Genomic DNA, 18,102 nt, shown 5'->3' with positions numbered 1-18,102 from the left:
TCATGTAGCAGGTAAAAGTTACAACTGTAACCCACATAGAAAAAAGTCTATAACATTAACCAGTCCTGTCCTGAAAATTTAAGACCTCTGAGCAAAGTTTTTACAAACAGCATATGGCATTTTGGCACTCTTAGAAGGCAGAATCGTCTATGAATTATGCTTAAAAAAGTGTGCTTCGGATGACATCCTCAGATGTGCCGTAGTTTTAGGTCCCATAGAAAACATAAAACTACAACAAATTACAATTTAGGAGCTGGATTTATAGATTTAGGGTTAGCTTTACTTCACAGTTAACAGCATCATAAGTTCTGCACCCAAGTTAAGTTTTATTCTGGGGTGATGGAAACCAGGATCAAGCTGAGTCCTCCACCTTTTTTCCTTTGAGAAAACTGAGCCTGACAGTTTGAGTGTCATGTGAACTGAGATCACCCTGTTATGTGATCTGGACCAGGTTTGGTAACAGATAACGAGGCCTGAAAGCAAACAGAAGTAAAGTGAAGTAACTTTATGTTTCTGCAGAGAACCAAAGATCTTCTATTTTCAGGATGCAGCTCCTGACGTCCACCAGAACTGAAGCCACTGGGTTAAAAAAAAGAAATCTGGAGCTGTAGAGTAAAAATTGAAGAGACTGAGTCAGAGACAAGTCGTCACAATGGCATCATCCTGTTTGATAGTCGCAGCTTGATGGCACTCCCGCTCGGTAAACAACAAACACCTCTTTGAAAATGAGACATCTGCCTGCAGGAGTGGCATAACGCTGCAGGCTGGAGTGGCCTGAGTGTGCCCTGTTGAGGAGATTTAAGCTTTTATTCTGCTGCTGTGACATTTCAGGCACAGGATGAAATGTGAACGGAGGACTGTGTGACACACAAACATTGTTTCAAGTCTGTCTGCAGGAGTGTGTGGGTTTGCTGCTTCCAGAAAGGCCGTGTTTAACATAACATCGACTTAACATCTGTGTTGGATCTGTAGGACGGCTTTTCTTTAATGTCAGGGGCTGTGTCGAGTGGTTGCATGTGCTTTACTCACCTTTTTATCTCCTGTACGTGTGCTCCATGTGGAGTATTTCTGCGAGTTAGCTGTACACAGATTTACCCTCCTCTAACGCTAACAGAGAGCTCTGAACGTTGGCGTGAAGCCTGGTCGAGTCAAGTGCAGTTCAGGAAACACTGAAAACTTCCACCTGTCTCCTCAGCGCCGTGTTTGCTGCCAGTGGCCTGAGCCTGTTGACTCCAGTGTCTGCGGTGACAAACACGGCCACACCGTGCATTTGCCTAATTAGCTAGCAGCTGTAGCGAGGGGGGATAATTGATTGCAGGGCAGTATGGTTGATTTGCAACTTAACCAAGCTAATAATTTGTTATTGATTGAAGCATTAGCGAGGAAAAAACACCATGAGGGAGACGCAACCCCGCCAAAGTGCTGCAGAAAAGTTGACGCTCAGTTTTTAATCTACTTAAATGATATTACACCTCGCTAAGCTAACATCATAAGAAGTGCAGAGCGGGAGATGATGAACTGCAGGGTTCGGCTTGGCGCTGAAGACTCGTATGTTATTACTGGAGGAGATTACATTTACTCTGGAAGCATGAGAGTGTCTGTCTGTGTCTTTACTGGCAGGCTCAGCTTATGGAATAATTGAATATGGAGATCAGAGATATTATTAATGTGTTTATTGTGTCAGAAATCTGCAGTAAAAAAGTTATCATGCTGGCCTGGGATCAGTACATAGTTGCAAACCTCTTTATGCTTTCCAAATCTTCAGCGAGTTCATTTCTGCTTCATTAATTCGTGAAACCTTCTGCCTCATTGACCAGTCCACTACTGCCTTCAATTTTCTCATTAAAACCGCCCGTTAAATTAACTCCCAAAGTTTAATTGCACATTTCAAATAATTATCTCCAGGTCAGAGGTTAGGTATTAGTTTAGGAAGGCTCGTTGCTGAAGTGTGGAGTTTTCCGGGAAGTTTTTGCACTCGGTGTCCCCACACACCGCTTTTTAGTTCACTCAGCTTCCTATCTCATCTTCCAGCCCCTCTTCTTGTTTCCTAACATCCTTCCTTTCATCCCACGTTTGTGTCCTTTCACTGGATTTTTTTAAAAAAACATTTGCATTACCTTTTTCTTCTTCTTTCTGCTCCTCTGCTGCATGCAGAGCAGGAAGCCCCTCAGGAATTGAAAGTTGAGAAAGAAGAAACAGTTTTGAAGTGACTCACAAAGAGAGTCTCCTCTTTGAAGCCAGGTGTGGAAATGTTGCACGGAGGTGCTGAAGTCGGTCTCTTCTCTGTCCTGCAGCTGTATCCCAGAGGCCCAGCATGGCAGCTAGAGGAGAGGGTGCCACCATGACAGCGTCCTCGATGGCAGGCCTCTTCCTTCTCCTCTTCCTCCTCTTCCCGAGTGTCGCTGCGCAGAGCTCTGCTGCACCCACGACCTCCACCCCGTCGCTGTTTGACCCCCTGACGCAACCAGAGTGCACAAAGAAAGAGCATCCAAAGGTTTCCATCCAAGGTAAGATGATACCCACAGTGAAGCTACTCAAGTTATCTTCAGAGTTGCTGGATGACGTGACAGCTCCTCAAGGGTGAAGCCAAAAACCCCCTAAGGCCCCTTTCTGTATTGAAAAGTGGTACGTGGGTCAAACTTTAAAATTAGAATGAGATCCAAACACTTCTTTTCCAAATGGAGTCTCTGCCATTATAATTATAATGCTATTGATGCTAATTGCTGTCCAAGTGTTAATTGGTTGAACACCATAACTGACAGCCCTGTCGCTCCTGTATTGCAGTTTGCACCAATAACTGTCTTTTAAAAGAGTGAAGTTTTGATTTCACTATTTCATGTATGGAACGCCAAAGGACAAAAATGATTCAAGATCTTTATCCGTCCAAATCTGACACACTAATGTCTTTTCAGGAGTTACAAGGTAGATTTAAAATAGATAAATATTTTTTTCAAATATCTTCAACTTAGAAGCTTTACAAAGAAAAACCAGAATAATGATCTGACAAAACCTACTCAATCAACTTTAGAATAAATATTGACAGAAGATAGTCAGAAAAAAGGTTTGATATCACACATCTATAATGTCAGAAGATTCATATGGTCGACTTAAAGCTTGGAACAAAGATCTTGCACTAGTGTTGACAGAAGAGGATTGGAGAGATGCATGTTACATGGCACATACCAGGTCTGTTAATTTACATCTCAGACTAATCCAGTTCAAATGGTTAATGAGATTATATGCAACGCTACTAAATCTCAATAGCCACGATGAAAATGCTCCTAATATATGTCCAAAATGTGCTGAATATAAAGGAACACTGGTTCATTGTTTGTGGTATTGTAGAAAATTTGTGTTGTTCTGGGAGGGAATAAGAGGTGAAATTAAAAAATGTGTCTAAGAAATTTGTTTTAACCACAAGACTGTTCTTTGTTGGCTTATACCCAGAGACACCTAAGACACAAAAGCTGTAAGAATGGTTGTAGATATAATGCACCAGCCACTGTGGATAGTGGTTTCCCAGAGTTACTAGCCACTCAGAATTTTCTGTAGCCACAGTATTGTTGTTGGATAATTATGTTTAATATGATTAAAGCAGATGATGACATTGTAAAGTTTTTACTTGAAATAGATTTACAACCTTTCTAAAGACAGACTACATAAATCAGGTATTCAGCTCTGAAACGGTTGTGCTCCTTAAAGATGAAAATATGCAGACTATTGAAACAAAGTTATTAAAGGAAGCGTTTATCATTGCATTCAATGAAAGTTGTTTAGGTTGAAGATTAATTGAAAAGATAAAAACTAAACTGAAAAATCTAGCTAGAAACACTATCTGCTTAATTATTTATTTACAACAGTTATTTTCCAGTAATTAAATAAGTACCATACTTTCTGGACTATAAGACTCTCTGGAGTAAAATCATACATTTTTTGAAGTCATATCAGTCAAAAAATGTGTCATGAAGACAAAAACAACAGATATAAGTCACACTGGACCATAAAGTTTCATTTCTTCAGGATGATTTGGTTTGTTTGGCAGTATTTCCACTGTAAACTTTTTACATAAAACTTTGATAAATGTTTGTATATTAGGAGGTTTAAATATTGTTCCTACAGCTCCTCATGATGAGTGTTGCTGGTGAGATCGGTGCAGGGTGAGCTTAAATGAACTCTTTTCGATAAACGTCCTCACTTTTAAAAAGTTACAGTTTTGGTGCTTGTTTGTGACTTAAACCCAGGATTCTGTTTTAATAGAGAGCCAAAAAGACACGAGTTAACTTTTAAATCACGACAGAAGTTGGAGATGAGTGTGTCTGGGCACCAATGAGCTAGCACTGTGTGCAGGCAGTGCTCATGGGAGTTGTAGTGTCGTAGTCTCATACTGTAATGGGTTTAGTATTTCAGATGCCGTTTCAGAAAACTACAATTAAATAATTCAACCTGCCAAAGTGGCTGGTAGGAGTGACGGTTTTAACCACCACAGCTGGAATTCACCCACATTTGGTGCGTTGGTGGGTGTTTATGTCAAGCCCTGCTAATGATGCTAATTGCTGTCCAAGTGTTAACTGGTTAAACATCATAACTGACAGCCCTCTTGCTCCTGCATTGCAGTTTGTGCCAATATCTGTCTTTTAAAAAAGTGAAATTTTGATATTATATATCGTAACACCCTTAAATTATTTGCATTAGCCGAAGACAACTTGGTGACCAGCTAGCTAGCCTTTACCGCCGTTTGTAGCTTCTAGTGGAGCGCAAATCAGAGAAGTCAGAGAAGATGACAAAAGATTTCCAGCTTGTCAGGGAGTTTTGGTCGTTTATTTACTAGTTTATTTTACAGGTCTGAAGAATAAAGACTCAAGTGGTTAATAACATCAGCTACATCAGCTTGTAATGCTCATAACATGATTTGTTGTTCCAGGGTTGTCTTGCTTTTTTCCCAATTTTACTGATAGCGCTTGTGTTTTCGATGCGGGAGTGAGGTGTTTTGATGAAAAACAGAAAAAGATTTAAAAAAAACGGTACAAACAATTTCCTATGAGGGTAAGTGTAGTGTCTCAGTTTAGCAGTATTTGCAAATATTACAACCTTCCACCATGATGGGGATGAATCTTTGGTGTTAACTGAAACAGTGAGCGCTTATTGTGGATGGGAGTTTTGGCTTCACTTTTGTACAACAGGAGCTAATAGAAATGTGTCGTCCATCATTTTATACGATCACTTTCTCTCTGCATTTGTATTCCTTAAAAGCTTTTGGACAGGGGGTGAAAATAAGACGGAGAGCTCTGCAGAGAGCAAAAAGGTCAGCTGTTTGCTGTTTGTATTGATTACTGTGGACTGAAAGAAGAAGCTCTTCTTTAATTCAGAGACTCAAACGGAGTTAAAGCGACAGGTAGCTGCTGCTCTGAGAACTACTGTCAGGTGGATTTCATCTCGCCGCCGCTCTCGTTCGGACATTGTTAGAATTTTAACAGGGTCAGGAGAGTCATCTTCCTCAGCTGGATCATTCTGGAGGATGTCTTTTTGCTTTCGTTACTGATTAAAGTTTCTATCTAGGCTGATTTTTATTCCCGCACAGTGAAAAGAAGTCAGACTGGATAAGAAACTCAATCAGACAGGTTATAAACAAACCTCCCAGGAAGAGAAACACGAGCGTTTAAGGAGCTGACTTCCTCAGAAGTTCAGCGCACATCATTTTTCATTGTAACGGATTATTACAGACATTCAGGATGGTTGAATTTAAGGTGATAGGAAACTACAAAACTTACCTGAGAGCAGAATCTACGGGCTCTGTTTCACAGTTAGCGACCAAACTGTGAGAAAAGCGAGACGTGTTTGTGTCTCTGTGGTTTTAAAATCCATTTTATCACCTCTTAACACCGTCGTTAAAGCCATTTGTACACTTTTATGAGCTTTCATCGAGGTTCAGTGCTGCAGATTATTGCTCACACGTATCTTACAGAGGCATCTCTCTGTATGTACATGCCCCTGAGACATTAAACCAATTAAACAGGAAGTGGTGTTCGCCGTATCTAATTTGTACACATGTTTCCCACCCATGGAAGCGTGCGCTATTCATGCCAAAAACAAAATAAAGTGGATTCATTAAAGCGTCCCTGGGCCTGCAGCAATAAAGCGGCGCTGTTTGGCATTCAGGCAGGTCAGCGTGCGGCTATAAAAGAACAACAGAAAGCAAGAGGGGACAAGATAGGAGTGATTCTGTGGAATAATGGTGCTCACTATCAGACCCGCTCATCTGTACAGTGGGCCGAGGAACAAGGCCTTCCTCACGGTGTGAAATGAAACAGAACAGTTTGGGGCACGAATGGCAGACAGATATGGCAGAATGAAAGGTAAACACGCACAAAATTGCTGTGTTTATTCTCGAATGGGGTTGTTTGTGTTCCCTCTGCCGAGAGCGGCGTCTGAGATTGGAGGAGCTGAAAAATCGCTGGTGGGGATCGAGGACAGAAACAGAAAAATTGAAGAGGTTGCCGCCAGGTTTTTCTCGTGATTAGAAGTGTACTCTGCCCCCCTCCAAAAAGTATTGCAGACATTTCCTCAAGACCTCTTGGTTTTCTTGTTTCTTTAACGGCAGAATCATCCTACTCGAGGTCCAGAGGAGCCATGATCCAGGTCTTCAGTCTTGCTAATGGGACAAAACGAGACTGTGCAATTGCGCTTTTGTCCTCAGAACTTTCTTTCTGAAGTTTTACAACCAGAGCTCCTCTCAGCCTACAGAAACGCCTCTTTTCTTTCTCTCTGTACAAAAACTAAGCTGAGGGTCACCCTGCTGCACCCGCCGGCCTCCAGATGTCCAGATTACCTCCAGCTCCACCGCCGCTCCACTTTACAGGCCGGCCTCTCGAGCCCGTCTCCCCTGGCACGGTGCTGCAGGACCGCTGGCCCGTCAAAGCCGGCAGCGCTGGGCATTATGTGAAGGCAGCTGTATAGAAAAGGCCTGCACAATGAAAGTGTCAGCGAGAACCTGAGATTAGCCTCGGTGATTGATGAGCGTTTTATAGAAGGCTGTTGAAGCGCTGCCTCAGTCACCTGGAGGAGAGCAGGGAGCGGCTAAGAAGGTTTTACTACGATGGCGCCGAGCGTGTATGAAAGTAGACGTGGTTTAAATCTGTTTGTGCTTTCAATGACGTGTTTCTGTTTGTGTTTAGTGTTCGACAGCTTGTCTCTTTTGGTTTTTAAAGGTTTATAAACACGAGATTTGATCCTGATGTTGTCTGACCTCTACCAGATCTGTGTCCGCTGCTTTCTTCTCCCTCGACCGTCAACGCCTGGTAGAGCTGAATGGATTTCCATGCTGATTCCTGAATTATGACTTCTCTTCCATATCCTCTTTTTCGACCTCTAGTGACCTCTAACCTGCTGACATCAGACCTGGTTTCGCTCATACAGCAGATTGTTGTTGTCATGAAATGAATCATGGTCGGTCTACGTTCCAACCCTCACCTCTGGCCTTGAGCTGTGGGTAGTGACCGGGAGAAGAAGTTTGCAAATACAAGCGCCTGAAATGAGTCTTAGAGATAGGGTCAGAGTAGCGCTGTCAGGAAATTAAAAAAAATGAACTTATTAATTACAGGATTTATAATTAATTAATCTAATTAATCACATTTTAATCTCATACTTGCTTAAGGTCCCCAAATAGAGAATCTGAATTCTAGGACATCACATAACTGTAGTGTATGACTAATCAAATGAAAACATGAAGAAGAGAAGATTTGTAAATCCACATTTTTTTCTTGGAGCTTGTCAATCAAAATCATGTTCATTAACTTCTGCGGGTGAGAGCGGTGTGCTCTTTGGATGAGAGCTCAGCATGGATATGAGGAGAAGATGTGAGATGACAGAGACATAGCGAGAGTCAGGAAAGTTGAGGAAGCTCACGCTCCAACTGAGGATGTGTCGAGGTAGTTCAGAGAGAAAGAGCGGCGCCATCGTGAGAACAGACGAATCAAAGGATGTAGCGCCCGAGATGAAGACGATCAAAACAGAGTGTTTTATTTTGAAAATCCTCTGGATACTTTAATGCTGCATTGGTGCCTGACTTCCTGTCTTGCTCGATCTGCTCTGTGCTGATTGGTGCATCTTAAGCAACACCAAAGATGCCAAACATGCTGCTTAAAATGAAAGCAGAGATCAAGCAGAGATCTGGTCTCCCTGCTCCTCTGCTGGTTTCCTCTGCACTCAGACGGGGCCATATTTTACTTGACCAAAAACACAAATAAACGGACTCCCACTGAAAAACTCTGATATAGGTCTGCATTCACGCTTTATTTCGAGAATTTTCAGCGCGTTACTTTCACACAAAAACACCGCTAAATAAGGCTCTAGTTAATGTGTCGTAAAACGGCGCTACCTCCGCTGCAGAGCCACAGCTGGCTACAAGGCGCTCGCCGCTTAGTGTATCAGTCTGCGCGCGGCTTGCCAGAAACAAATGCAGGTAGTCTGCCAGGACGAAGAGACAGGATGAGAACTAGAGCCTTATTTAGCGGTGTTTTTGTGTGAATGTAACGCGCTGAAAATTCTCTAAATAAAGCGTGAATGCAGACTGATATCGGATTTTTTTGGTGGGAGTCTGTTTATTTGTGTTTTTGGTCAAGTAAAATATGGCCCCGTTTGAGTGCAGAGGAAACCGGCAGAGGAGCAGGGAGGGGGTGTTTGGTGCGAGCGCTCTTGGCTTCTGCTGCACAAAAACACTGCTGTAGGGGTAATTTCTGCCCTAAACCTTGTGATAGGACCCAACTTGTTCCATCCCGGAGGATCACTTTAAGGCAAAGATTACACAAAAAGACTGAGGTGTGCATGCTCAAGAAACACCACCAAAGAAGAGTGCATGCTTCTGCATCAATAAATATCTTCTGACATGCACATGATTTCACTCCCACGCTGTTTTACAACATTTTAAGACGACTGCAGATCTGACAGGATGTAAACACTGTGTATGACGGCAGAGACATTCCTCACAAACAGACCAAACATCCTCCACGTCGAGCTCTCCGTCAGCCTCACCTTGGCCCCGACAGCTGAGCATTTTTAATCATTCTGCTGGAACGCACCATCAGCACCACAGCCTGTGTGTTTGTACACTCCGCTGTGAAGACGACCACAGCAGCCGTGCAGGAAAACAGCTTCTGAGTCACGTAACCTCCTCCCACGGGGACACACTGTACAGCCCGCCACATCATGATTTAGACAGATGATACGGGCTCGCAGCGTTCTGCCTGTTTGTCTGATAACAGCCTGACACCAGGGCAGCGAGAGGAACACACTGAATCTAGATACGGACCCTGTTATTTTGGAATTTATGGAGTCAGCTGTGCGTTTTGTTGTGAGGCCCAGTAAACTGGTTGGAGCTGGAGCGCGAGGAGAGGGTCAGCCTGGTGAAGAGATATACATAAACTCTGCTCCTCCATCAAAACGGGTGCAGCAGTATCCATCACAGCAACAAGATGTTTCATAAGGGAGTGTGTAGGAGAGTAATGGTTGATAATAAGACCTTTGGCCCCTCAGCTCCTTGGCAGAGACGACGAGGAGCCCTCAGATGGATACACGGTCGTTGTCATCAGCTGTGCTCAATCTGAACAGAGAGAAACGACGAGTTACTGATCGTTTCCAGCTCATCCTTTAGGAATCTGTTCTTTTTTATACTCTTCAGATCTACTGTTCTGTCCCTCCATCTTATCCAGCACCGATGCCAGAGAAGCTTGATTTAAGGAGACAACGTTAAAGATATCTGAAGCAAAAAACAACAACATGATACTTTTACCAATTGTCATGTTACCCCTTCCTACCCTCAGTTTTAAGGGACAAGGGATCAGAAAAACACCTCTTAGAAGCGAGACGCCACTCTGAGCTAACGTTATGCTAACGTTATGGTATACAGAAGCTATATCATGTAGCTTCAAAATACTGTAACATTAGCTTATCAGTGCTTATATAGCTGATCCAGCTCCTGAACGCAGCTTGTCTGTCTAATCCAGAGGTGTCAAATAACTAAGTAGAAATAGTTCGTTACCTTACTTAAGTAAAAATTTGGGGTATCTAGAGGAGGCCCTCGACTTTTGTGGTTCTTGACTTACGTTGTTTCGAATTTACGATGCCAATAAATGTATGTACGAAAGAAAATAGAGGTTTTGCCGCTCTGTTCGTAAGCTCCTACGACGTTGCGTCATAGTGTAGATTGTCGGTGTTTGTGCTCAGGAATCTTCTCGGTATCCTCACCTTTTTTTACATCATAGACACAAAAAAGAAAGCAGGATCAGTATAAAACATCTATTTGGAGATTTAGGGGGTATTTAGGGTTAAAATCCGACTTGCGCTGAATTTCAGGTTACGACGTGTAGAAACGGAACTCGTTTGTAACTCGAGGACCGCCTGTACTTACTTGAGTAATCAATTTTTAGGTGACTTTTTACTTCTAGTCCTTACATTTTCATGCAAATATCTGTACTTTCTACTCCTCACATTTTGAAAATAGCCGTGCTGCTACTGTTTCATTCCAGATAGTCATCGTTCAAAAAGACACACTCCAAAAAAACAGTTAAAACCTTTCCTAAAATTGCTGACATCTCACCAATACATTACTTCAGAAAGGACATAACAGATATATGTCTGTTAAGCCATGTTTCCGCTAAGCAGTCTGGTTCGGTTTAGTACGGTTTGGTATGGATTGGTACAGTTAAGCCTGATCCCGTTTGCGTTTCCACAGCTAACCGCGCCCCCTTGAGGTAGGCGCCTGTAAGCCTGATGTTGAAAGCCACATCTGTTAAATAATAGTGTGATGTCATAGCAGCACGACACAGTTTACCACACTAATAAATCCAACGAAGAAGAAAAACGCGACACAGTAAACACAGAGCAGTGATGGAAGACATATAGCAGCTTTTTTCTTTGTGATTGGCATGTAGCTCTTGGATACAAAGTGTTTCAGATAAGTCTGTGAGCCTTCGAAATGCAGCCGCAGTCGCACAGGAAGTGACGCTATCGTTGCATTTACCCCCTTTAAGTTACTTTGACCTTTATACTTCAAGTAGTAGTTCTTTTAAACTTTTAATTAAGTAAAAAGCTTGAGTTTTTATTTCAACTTTTACAAAAATCTTTTTAAACCTTAGTAGCTTTACTTCAGCTTGAGTAATGAATGTGAATACTCGAGATGCCTCTGGTCCAGTCACTCATGAAACTCAGTCCACTACAGCAAGGTCTGTCCGCTGTCACCCTGGCCTCACATCGGTGTAGCTATTGTTAGCTGTAGCTTTTGCCGTCGCTATAGCAACGTTAGGAAGATTGGTATAACGAGCGATTTCAAAGCAAAACCAACATTTCAAAACAGATTGGTTATCTGTTAAGAAAATAATGATATCATGGGAAGTTTCTCATACCCCTTGGTTTAAAGTGAGGTCTCAGTTTGTCTTTGTTTTAATGTGTGTGTAGCCATGTCAGCATCTCTTCTCTTCTCCTCGTCACTCCCTGTTCTCCTCTACCTGCCACCTCCTCCCTCCTCACCTCCCTCTCCCTGAAATTGGCAGAAAAATGTATCCCACTCTCTGAAACGCTCCTTCTATCTCTCTCATCGTTAGGGTAATGGTTCTGTCGTTTAGCCGTGGCGTTGCCGTCTGAAGGGCTCTTGAGCATCCCGAGAGTAATTCCCCCCCTACAAGACATAAACGTCACTCAGAAGAGAAAGTGTTCAGCATGAATTTCTGATCCAGTTTCTTATTTCACATTCTTGTCTCACTTTGCCACCTGTCTGTTTCCCTCCTCGCTCATGATTACAGAGGTGGCTTTAATTGGAGTGGTGCTATCAAAGGCGCCGTGTGTTCGCAGCCATCAATCAGGCAGCTGAAAGGAGCTGAGTTTAGAATGCTGCTGGGGCCAGACTATCACCCGCTGATGGCACGTCGCTATATCTGATACCGGCCCCAGAGATAGCGCGGAGGATCACAGAATGGAAAACATTTAGGGGCTTTATTGCCACTTAAACTGAAAAGAGGAGAAACAGCAGCAAAATTGCTCTCTTTGCTTTTCTGTGACCACGCTGTCTCCTGCCTCCTTCAATAGCTCCTTTCAGGCATGAGCCTCATTGTTGTAAGTGCATCAGTAATGGTACATGTCGTCTCCATGTTTGTGTAAGTGGTACGGCTCTTCAAAAACCTGAGGCGGCGTATGTAATCTGTCAGACCTGTTAAAATGCACGGAAACGGCTCGAGTTGGAATTTAACGCTGTGATATCAGCACAAAGGTGAGTGCAGAGCAAGAGCAGAGGAACGGAGTGTGCTGTTATGACTTTAGTGTAACCTTTTCTTCACCTGTAGGCTCCTGTCCTGTCTGATAATGACAAGGTGACCGTAGCGACAAGCTCAGCAGATATTTCTGCAAACTGCCTCACATCCAAGCCCCTCCTTAAGTGCTGTGTCTGATTTTATCGGGGTCATACGCAGGGTTGGGCAAACTACTTTCAAAAAGTATTTAGTCAAAATTACTTGCAACTAGGGCTGTCATTTTAAAGCGTTAATTAGATTAATTAATTAAAAATTAATGCGTTATAAAAATTAACGCAGATTAATCTCGGTCCCTGAATGTATCACACGTGAAGTCAGCAACATGCTTTAAACCGGGGGGAAGCAAGAGTGATTTTTGGATTCTCGTTTATTCACACGTCCTTTTTGAAAATCTGCAGAAAATCAACCGTTTGCTCTAGCTCAATTCTGTAAAAAACAGATAATTCTACACTCTTTACTGCATTAAATAAGCCCTGAATGATCGATATTCGTTCCGTATCTAAATCTAAAGAATTCTTTGAAAATTTCCTCCCATCTTCCTGGTGTCATGTTTCAGCTTGGGGCTGCTCTGCACCAATGAGCAACAGTTTGTGTGTTCAGAGCATGTAACACTGAAAATACTTCACTTTTCTCTGATCCAAGACTTGAATTAAGTGTTTTGTACATAGTTCCTCACAGTTTTTAGACTGTAGCCCTGGTTCTCCTGACCTCATAGAAGTCTAGAAGTTCATATTGCAGTGAAAATTCAGTCCACATTGAGTAAAAATGTGACGGAAGCAAAAACCGTCCTAAAAATCAAATCAGCTTATCTTAGGTGCAGGACTGTGTAGGTTTTGTAAAGATAGAACCATAACACTTTTTTCATGTGTTCCTTATGCCTCAGGGTACCTAAAAATGTGTTGTATATATTCCCACCTTTTTTTTATTTTTAAAATGTGTTTTAATGTAATTTTAATGTCCTGGAACTCAAATTCTTTATTTTGGGACCTTAAGCAGATATGAGATTAAAATGCGATTAATTAGATTAATTAATTACAATTCCTGTAATTAATTAGATTAATTTTTTTAATCGCCTGACAGCACTACTTGCAACTTACTACTGCTTCATAAATGTTATTAGTTCCCAGGGTAAGTAATTCTTGCATTACTTTTGTTGAAAAACCTTTAATTTTGCCAATAAATTCAGTTTTTGCTCTGGGACATTATGTTCACATGTCTGTTTTTGCCTTTAACATCCATGGCGTTGAAGTGGCGTCCGTTTACGTCCACCCAATTAACATTACTGTAGAGCCTATAGACCCAGTTTCATCCCAAGAACGCCAGTTTTTACCCCTTATTTTTGAGTCTGTTCTTGTTATCTCTAATATTTTTCAAGTCAAAACAAGTCGGCTGCTTGGGACTTAAATTCAAACCTGGAAAAGCATCCCCCCTCTCCCTGGAGTTGGTTTGAACCAAAGACGCTGCATGAGATCCTCTCTGACTGAGGTTACACAGACACACACAGGTAGACGTGTGATATTTGTTGCTGAAAAGTTTACTTTAGCTTCAGCGCTATCAAGTTTGAAATAGTAAATAATTTGGTAACCTGTTACTGGAAACTGTCAGTTTTAACACCATTATTCCTAACACTGGTCACACATATCATCACTGATGCTCGCTCTGTTCAGAACCCAAACCTCTTTGCTGCTGCTCTCTCAGCCTCAACTTTGATGCATGCACAAGGCTTCAGCGTTCACATAGCTCTCAGATATACATGCATATGAATATTTCTCTTTAACTAAAGTGGTTTTGACTGAACTGCATTTCCTGGAAAACATAAAAGCAGCAATGACTCACCTGGCACTCAGAAAAGTACACAAATGCTCCCTCAAATTGAAAGCTCTGAAGTACTTTTAGTGGAGCACAGGAACTTTTCAGGTACCATATACCGAGGCTTTAACCCTCATTGAAGTGACCGCTTGTTTGACTCCTGGAAACAAATTGAAAACAGAGATTTAAAGGCTCTTTTGTAGCCTTTATGTAGCATCACTCATCATCTAAACTATCAGAAAACCTGATATTTAATGGACTTTACATCACAGGATGTTTAACGCCGCTTTGTTTACACATACTTTAAAGGCAGGAAGTGAATAAAAACATCACCTTGAGCTTGTTTAAAGCGCCTTTTTACACGTTTCTCTTGTGTATTTTTCATTTGCAGCACAGTCTAAGAAATATTCTGCACATTGAGGCAGTTTTTTTTAACTCTCTCTACAGTTTTGCTTTAAGTATATGCTACAGACAGTGCTGCCACATCCTCAGTCACTAAATGACATCATCACCTAATTTGCCTAATACACCATTTGTATGTGATTTTCATGGACACGGTACAAGAGGGGAATGTGAAAAACAATGTAAATATGTTTACAACTGTAGACAAACTTTCTTCTGTCGATTCGTGTTTTTTCAAAGTACAGGAGGTCCTCAACTTACGTGTTTTTTGACTTACATTGTTTAGACTTTATAACGCCAATAAATATACGTACATAAGAAAAAAGGGAGGGTTTTGAGTAGCCCTACCACCTCATTGTATAATCCTGATTCCTGAGCAGCTCTCACAGCCTCCTCTCCTTCTTCTCCAGCCACCTCTCAATAATTAATCTGCCTTTTTTAAAGATTTAGGGGGTATTAAGAGTAAAAATTTGACTTACGCAGACTTTCCAGTTACGACTCGTTCTAGGAACAGAAATCGTTAAAAACTCATGGACCGCCTGTATCAACCCTCCTCCTTTTTTGGGGCTTGGGACCATAAAGAGATGAGTATGTGTGAGATTCACATGCATGCAGTCGCCTGCTCCGGCTGCAGCTGTGAGTGAGGAGGACTTGTCTGTCAGATTAGTTGCTAGTCACTTAAAAAAAAAAAAAGAAGTTGCAGAGGCGTCTGAAAAGTTGCTAAATATAGCGACAAAATCGCTACGTTGGGAATACTGGCTATGGGTGGCAATTTGCTGGTTGAAGCAGTGGTGTGTAAGACTTTGAAGGACAGGGGCAAAAGAAAACCAGGAGGGCACTTCAGCAGACGTTTTTGCCTCCAAAGAACGTTTATCATGTCCCAACCTTTGACTGTATTTAGAGTGAACAGTGTGGCTCCACCATTTACCGTTTTATGGTAGTGTTTTTTCTTTTGAGAGTCTAATCACTTCTTGTTTCTACCTCCCAACATATTTCACAATCCCTGAAAAAAAAAATACACAAGAATGTCATTGTTAAGCCTCCTTTTTAACCTCTTATAACTAATGAAAATGAAACTTTTCAGAAAAAAGAGGACGTTGAATACAAGGCAGCCAAAAAAGTTTGGGAGGGAAATCAAAGTTTGACCACAGCCCATCTGGAATGACTGGGGAGATGGATTTTTTTGACCTATACTCCAGCCAGCCACCAGGGGGAGCAGTTTTTGTGGTGACCTCACTTCAAGCAGAGCAAATGACGTCCACTTTAGGATGTTTTTCAACAATTTGCACACCCCTGGGTTCAAGTCTTGGCGCAGAGCAAAGCTTGACAATGGAGCAAGTAGCCGGAGAAATGCCTGGTCACTTCCTGTGCGCTACTGAGTTACCTTTTAGCGTGGCACTGAAACCCCTGACTGCTCAGATTGCTTCTTCTTGAGCATCTTGTTTACTCTGCCATCAAAACTTTTCTCCAAAAATAACTTTAAAAACACCTCCCGTTACCGTCTGTCTCTCTGTCAAACTCCATTTCACAAACATTGCTCATATTTCTATCACTTTTCCAACAGCAGAGGCAGTTTGCGATGATGCTGTTTGGCTCCAAGTTTCCAGAGAAGCAGGCAAACATCTTCACTAAGGGCTGACTGAGAGGCTATTAGCCTCCTGGCCCCTGCTCCATTCCTCCTGTGGCTGCTCAGTCCCCAGTCTCCCCAGGCGTTTTCCCTACGCTGCACGTCACCCGCAGACCCCGCTATCTGAGTCCCGTCAAGAGGGAGGAGGAGGAGGAGGAGGAGGAGGGAGAGGATGGGGTGGTGAAGGGATGGAAAGACGGAGTGTGAGTCAGCTGTGGTGAAAATCCAACGTGAGGAGAAGGGAGATAGCAGCGTGGAGCCTGGAGTGAGGAAGAGTGATACGAGGAAGACCAAACAAAACGTGTTTTGCTGGATTTTCACCAGATAAGGCTGTGGTGTGAGGAGACAGAGCAGGAGCAGCTTTTCTCCCTCAGTGTCGAACTCTAAGACTGGAAAAAAAAACAGCCCTGACGCTGTTTTTGACAGAAAATGATGATTGTGTCTGAATCAACACACTGCGTGATGGATTCACCCCCGTGCCATTATTCAGACTGCAAATCATCTGCATACGTGCTGATTGACACTGGAGGACATCCTCCATTCACAGAACCATTTGCCAGATGCCGCCGTCTCCATGTGAGCTGTTTTTCTGGCTCGTCCACTTCGCCCTGCAGGAAAACGTTTCAAAAATCGCCTCTTTCCAGCGATCTCATTCCCATTAGTGAGACATTGTTTATCTGTGTTTCCCCCCCTGAAGGAAGATGATGATCGACAGCTACCTTTAGTACAATATGTGTCATTCATAGCTCATTAAACAGCGCGGCGCTGGAGGGGAGAAAGCAGCTACATGCCTGATTAAAATGTTAATGATAAAAAATATGATATTGTGCCGGGTGTCGTCGGTGAACTTTCGCTGTCAGACTAAACAACAAAAAAGTCAAAGTTGAGAAATGCAACTTCAGGAAAATACACAGTTTGCTTTTAAAGGTCATTTGAGCTCCGGTCTCTGACGGAGGTTTGTTTTGCATTTAAACATTTCTGCCACTCAAAGGCGTAAATGCGCTGTTTGCTCCATCACTCTCATTTTAATCCTCTCACACAAAGTGCCTTTAATGGTGCCGCTTCTCTCAGTTTTATAACATTGTCTCACTCCGACTCTATTTCTGCTCCTGTTGTTTTGTAATTCTCAGGTCATGCTCGTCTTTAGCAGTTTCCTTTTGAATCTTACTTTTGTTGCACTTGTGGCAAAAAACTGAGACCAGAAGGAAATTTATGTTTTATTTAGTTATTTATTGAATATTTTGCTACCAAAAAGTGCATTTACATATTTCTACCAAAACACTTTTATCACTGAAATCACATGACCCAAAACAGAATGTGGTGATGACGCAAGCGAAAACAGCCAGCACACTAGCAGTGGTGAGAAAATTAGCATTGTGGTGATGTACCATGGGAGTGATTTACAAACAAGTTATTTTCTGTGTTTCTTGATGTGGTTGTGACATTATTTTTTCTGACTTTCTGTCTAGTAAGTAGCAGTTTTGCAATCCCCGAAAAAAATACATAAGAATGTCAGCTGTCAATCATCAATAAACATGATGCAAAACCTAATTTTTAACCTCTTATAACTGATAAAAACAAAACTTTTCAGAAAAAAGAGGACTTGAATACAAGACAGCCAAATGATATCTTCAAATCACCACAACAATCAGACATTAGAAACATTTCTACCAGGTGTATTAATTTTTTTTCGTTTGACCACAGCCCATCTGGAATGACTGGGGAGATGGATTTTTTGACCTATACTGCAGCCAGCCACCAGGGGGAGCAGTTTTTGTAGCGACCTCACTTTAAGAGAAGCAAGATGGCGTTTTTTGGGGGTTTTTTTTATTACGGTCTATAGTGTGAATCTACAGAGAGTGGAGGAATTGTGAACTTGCAACCTTGTAGACAGAAATGACATCCCGCCATGTAAATAAGTTACGTAGCATGAGGCTGTTAGGTCTTTAAATTAAAGGAAAAGCTAGG

The 18,102-nt window shown here is 42.1% G+C and overlaps 1 protein-coding gene across 3 annotated transcripts in view; it reads left to right on the top strand.

The window, feature by feature from the left end:
- Positions 1–18,102, top strand: part of sema5ba (sema domain, seven thrombospondin repeats (type 1 and type 1-like), transmembrane domain (TM) and short cytoplasmic domain, (semaphorin) 5Ba) — a 251,797-nt gene that overhangs the window by 108,311 nt on the left and 125,384 nt on the right. For all 3 annotated transcript variants that reach the window (XM_074695481.1, XM_074695479.1, XM_074695480.1), the window contains exon 3: positions 2,295–2,507. In XM_074695481.1, coding sequence (XP_074551582.1) covers positions 2,315–2,507 — 193 coding nt within the window. In that variant the 5' untranslated portion in view covers positions 2,295–2,314. The remainder of the gene's footprint in view (positions 1–2,294; positions 2,508–18,102) is intronic.

The sequence above is a fragment of the Halichoeres trimaculatus genome, unplaced genomic scaffold, assembly GCF_033239565.1.
Source record: "Halichoeres trimaculatus isolate MK-OKI-2021-1 unplaced genomic scaffold, fHalTri1.1 fHalTri1_scaffold_19, whole genome shotgun sequence".
In the NCBI taxonomy this organism is placed as follows: domain Eukaryota; kingdom Metazoa; phylum Chordata; class Actinopteri; order Labriformes; family Labridae; genus Halichoeres; species Halichoeres trimaculatus.
This window is presented reverse-complemented; position numbering and strand designations above follow the sequence as displayed.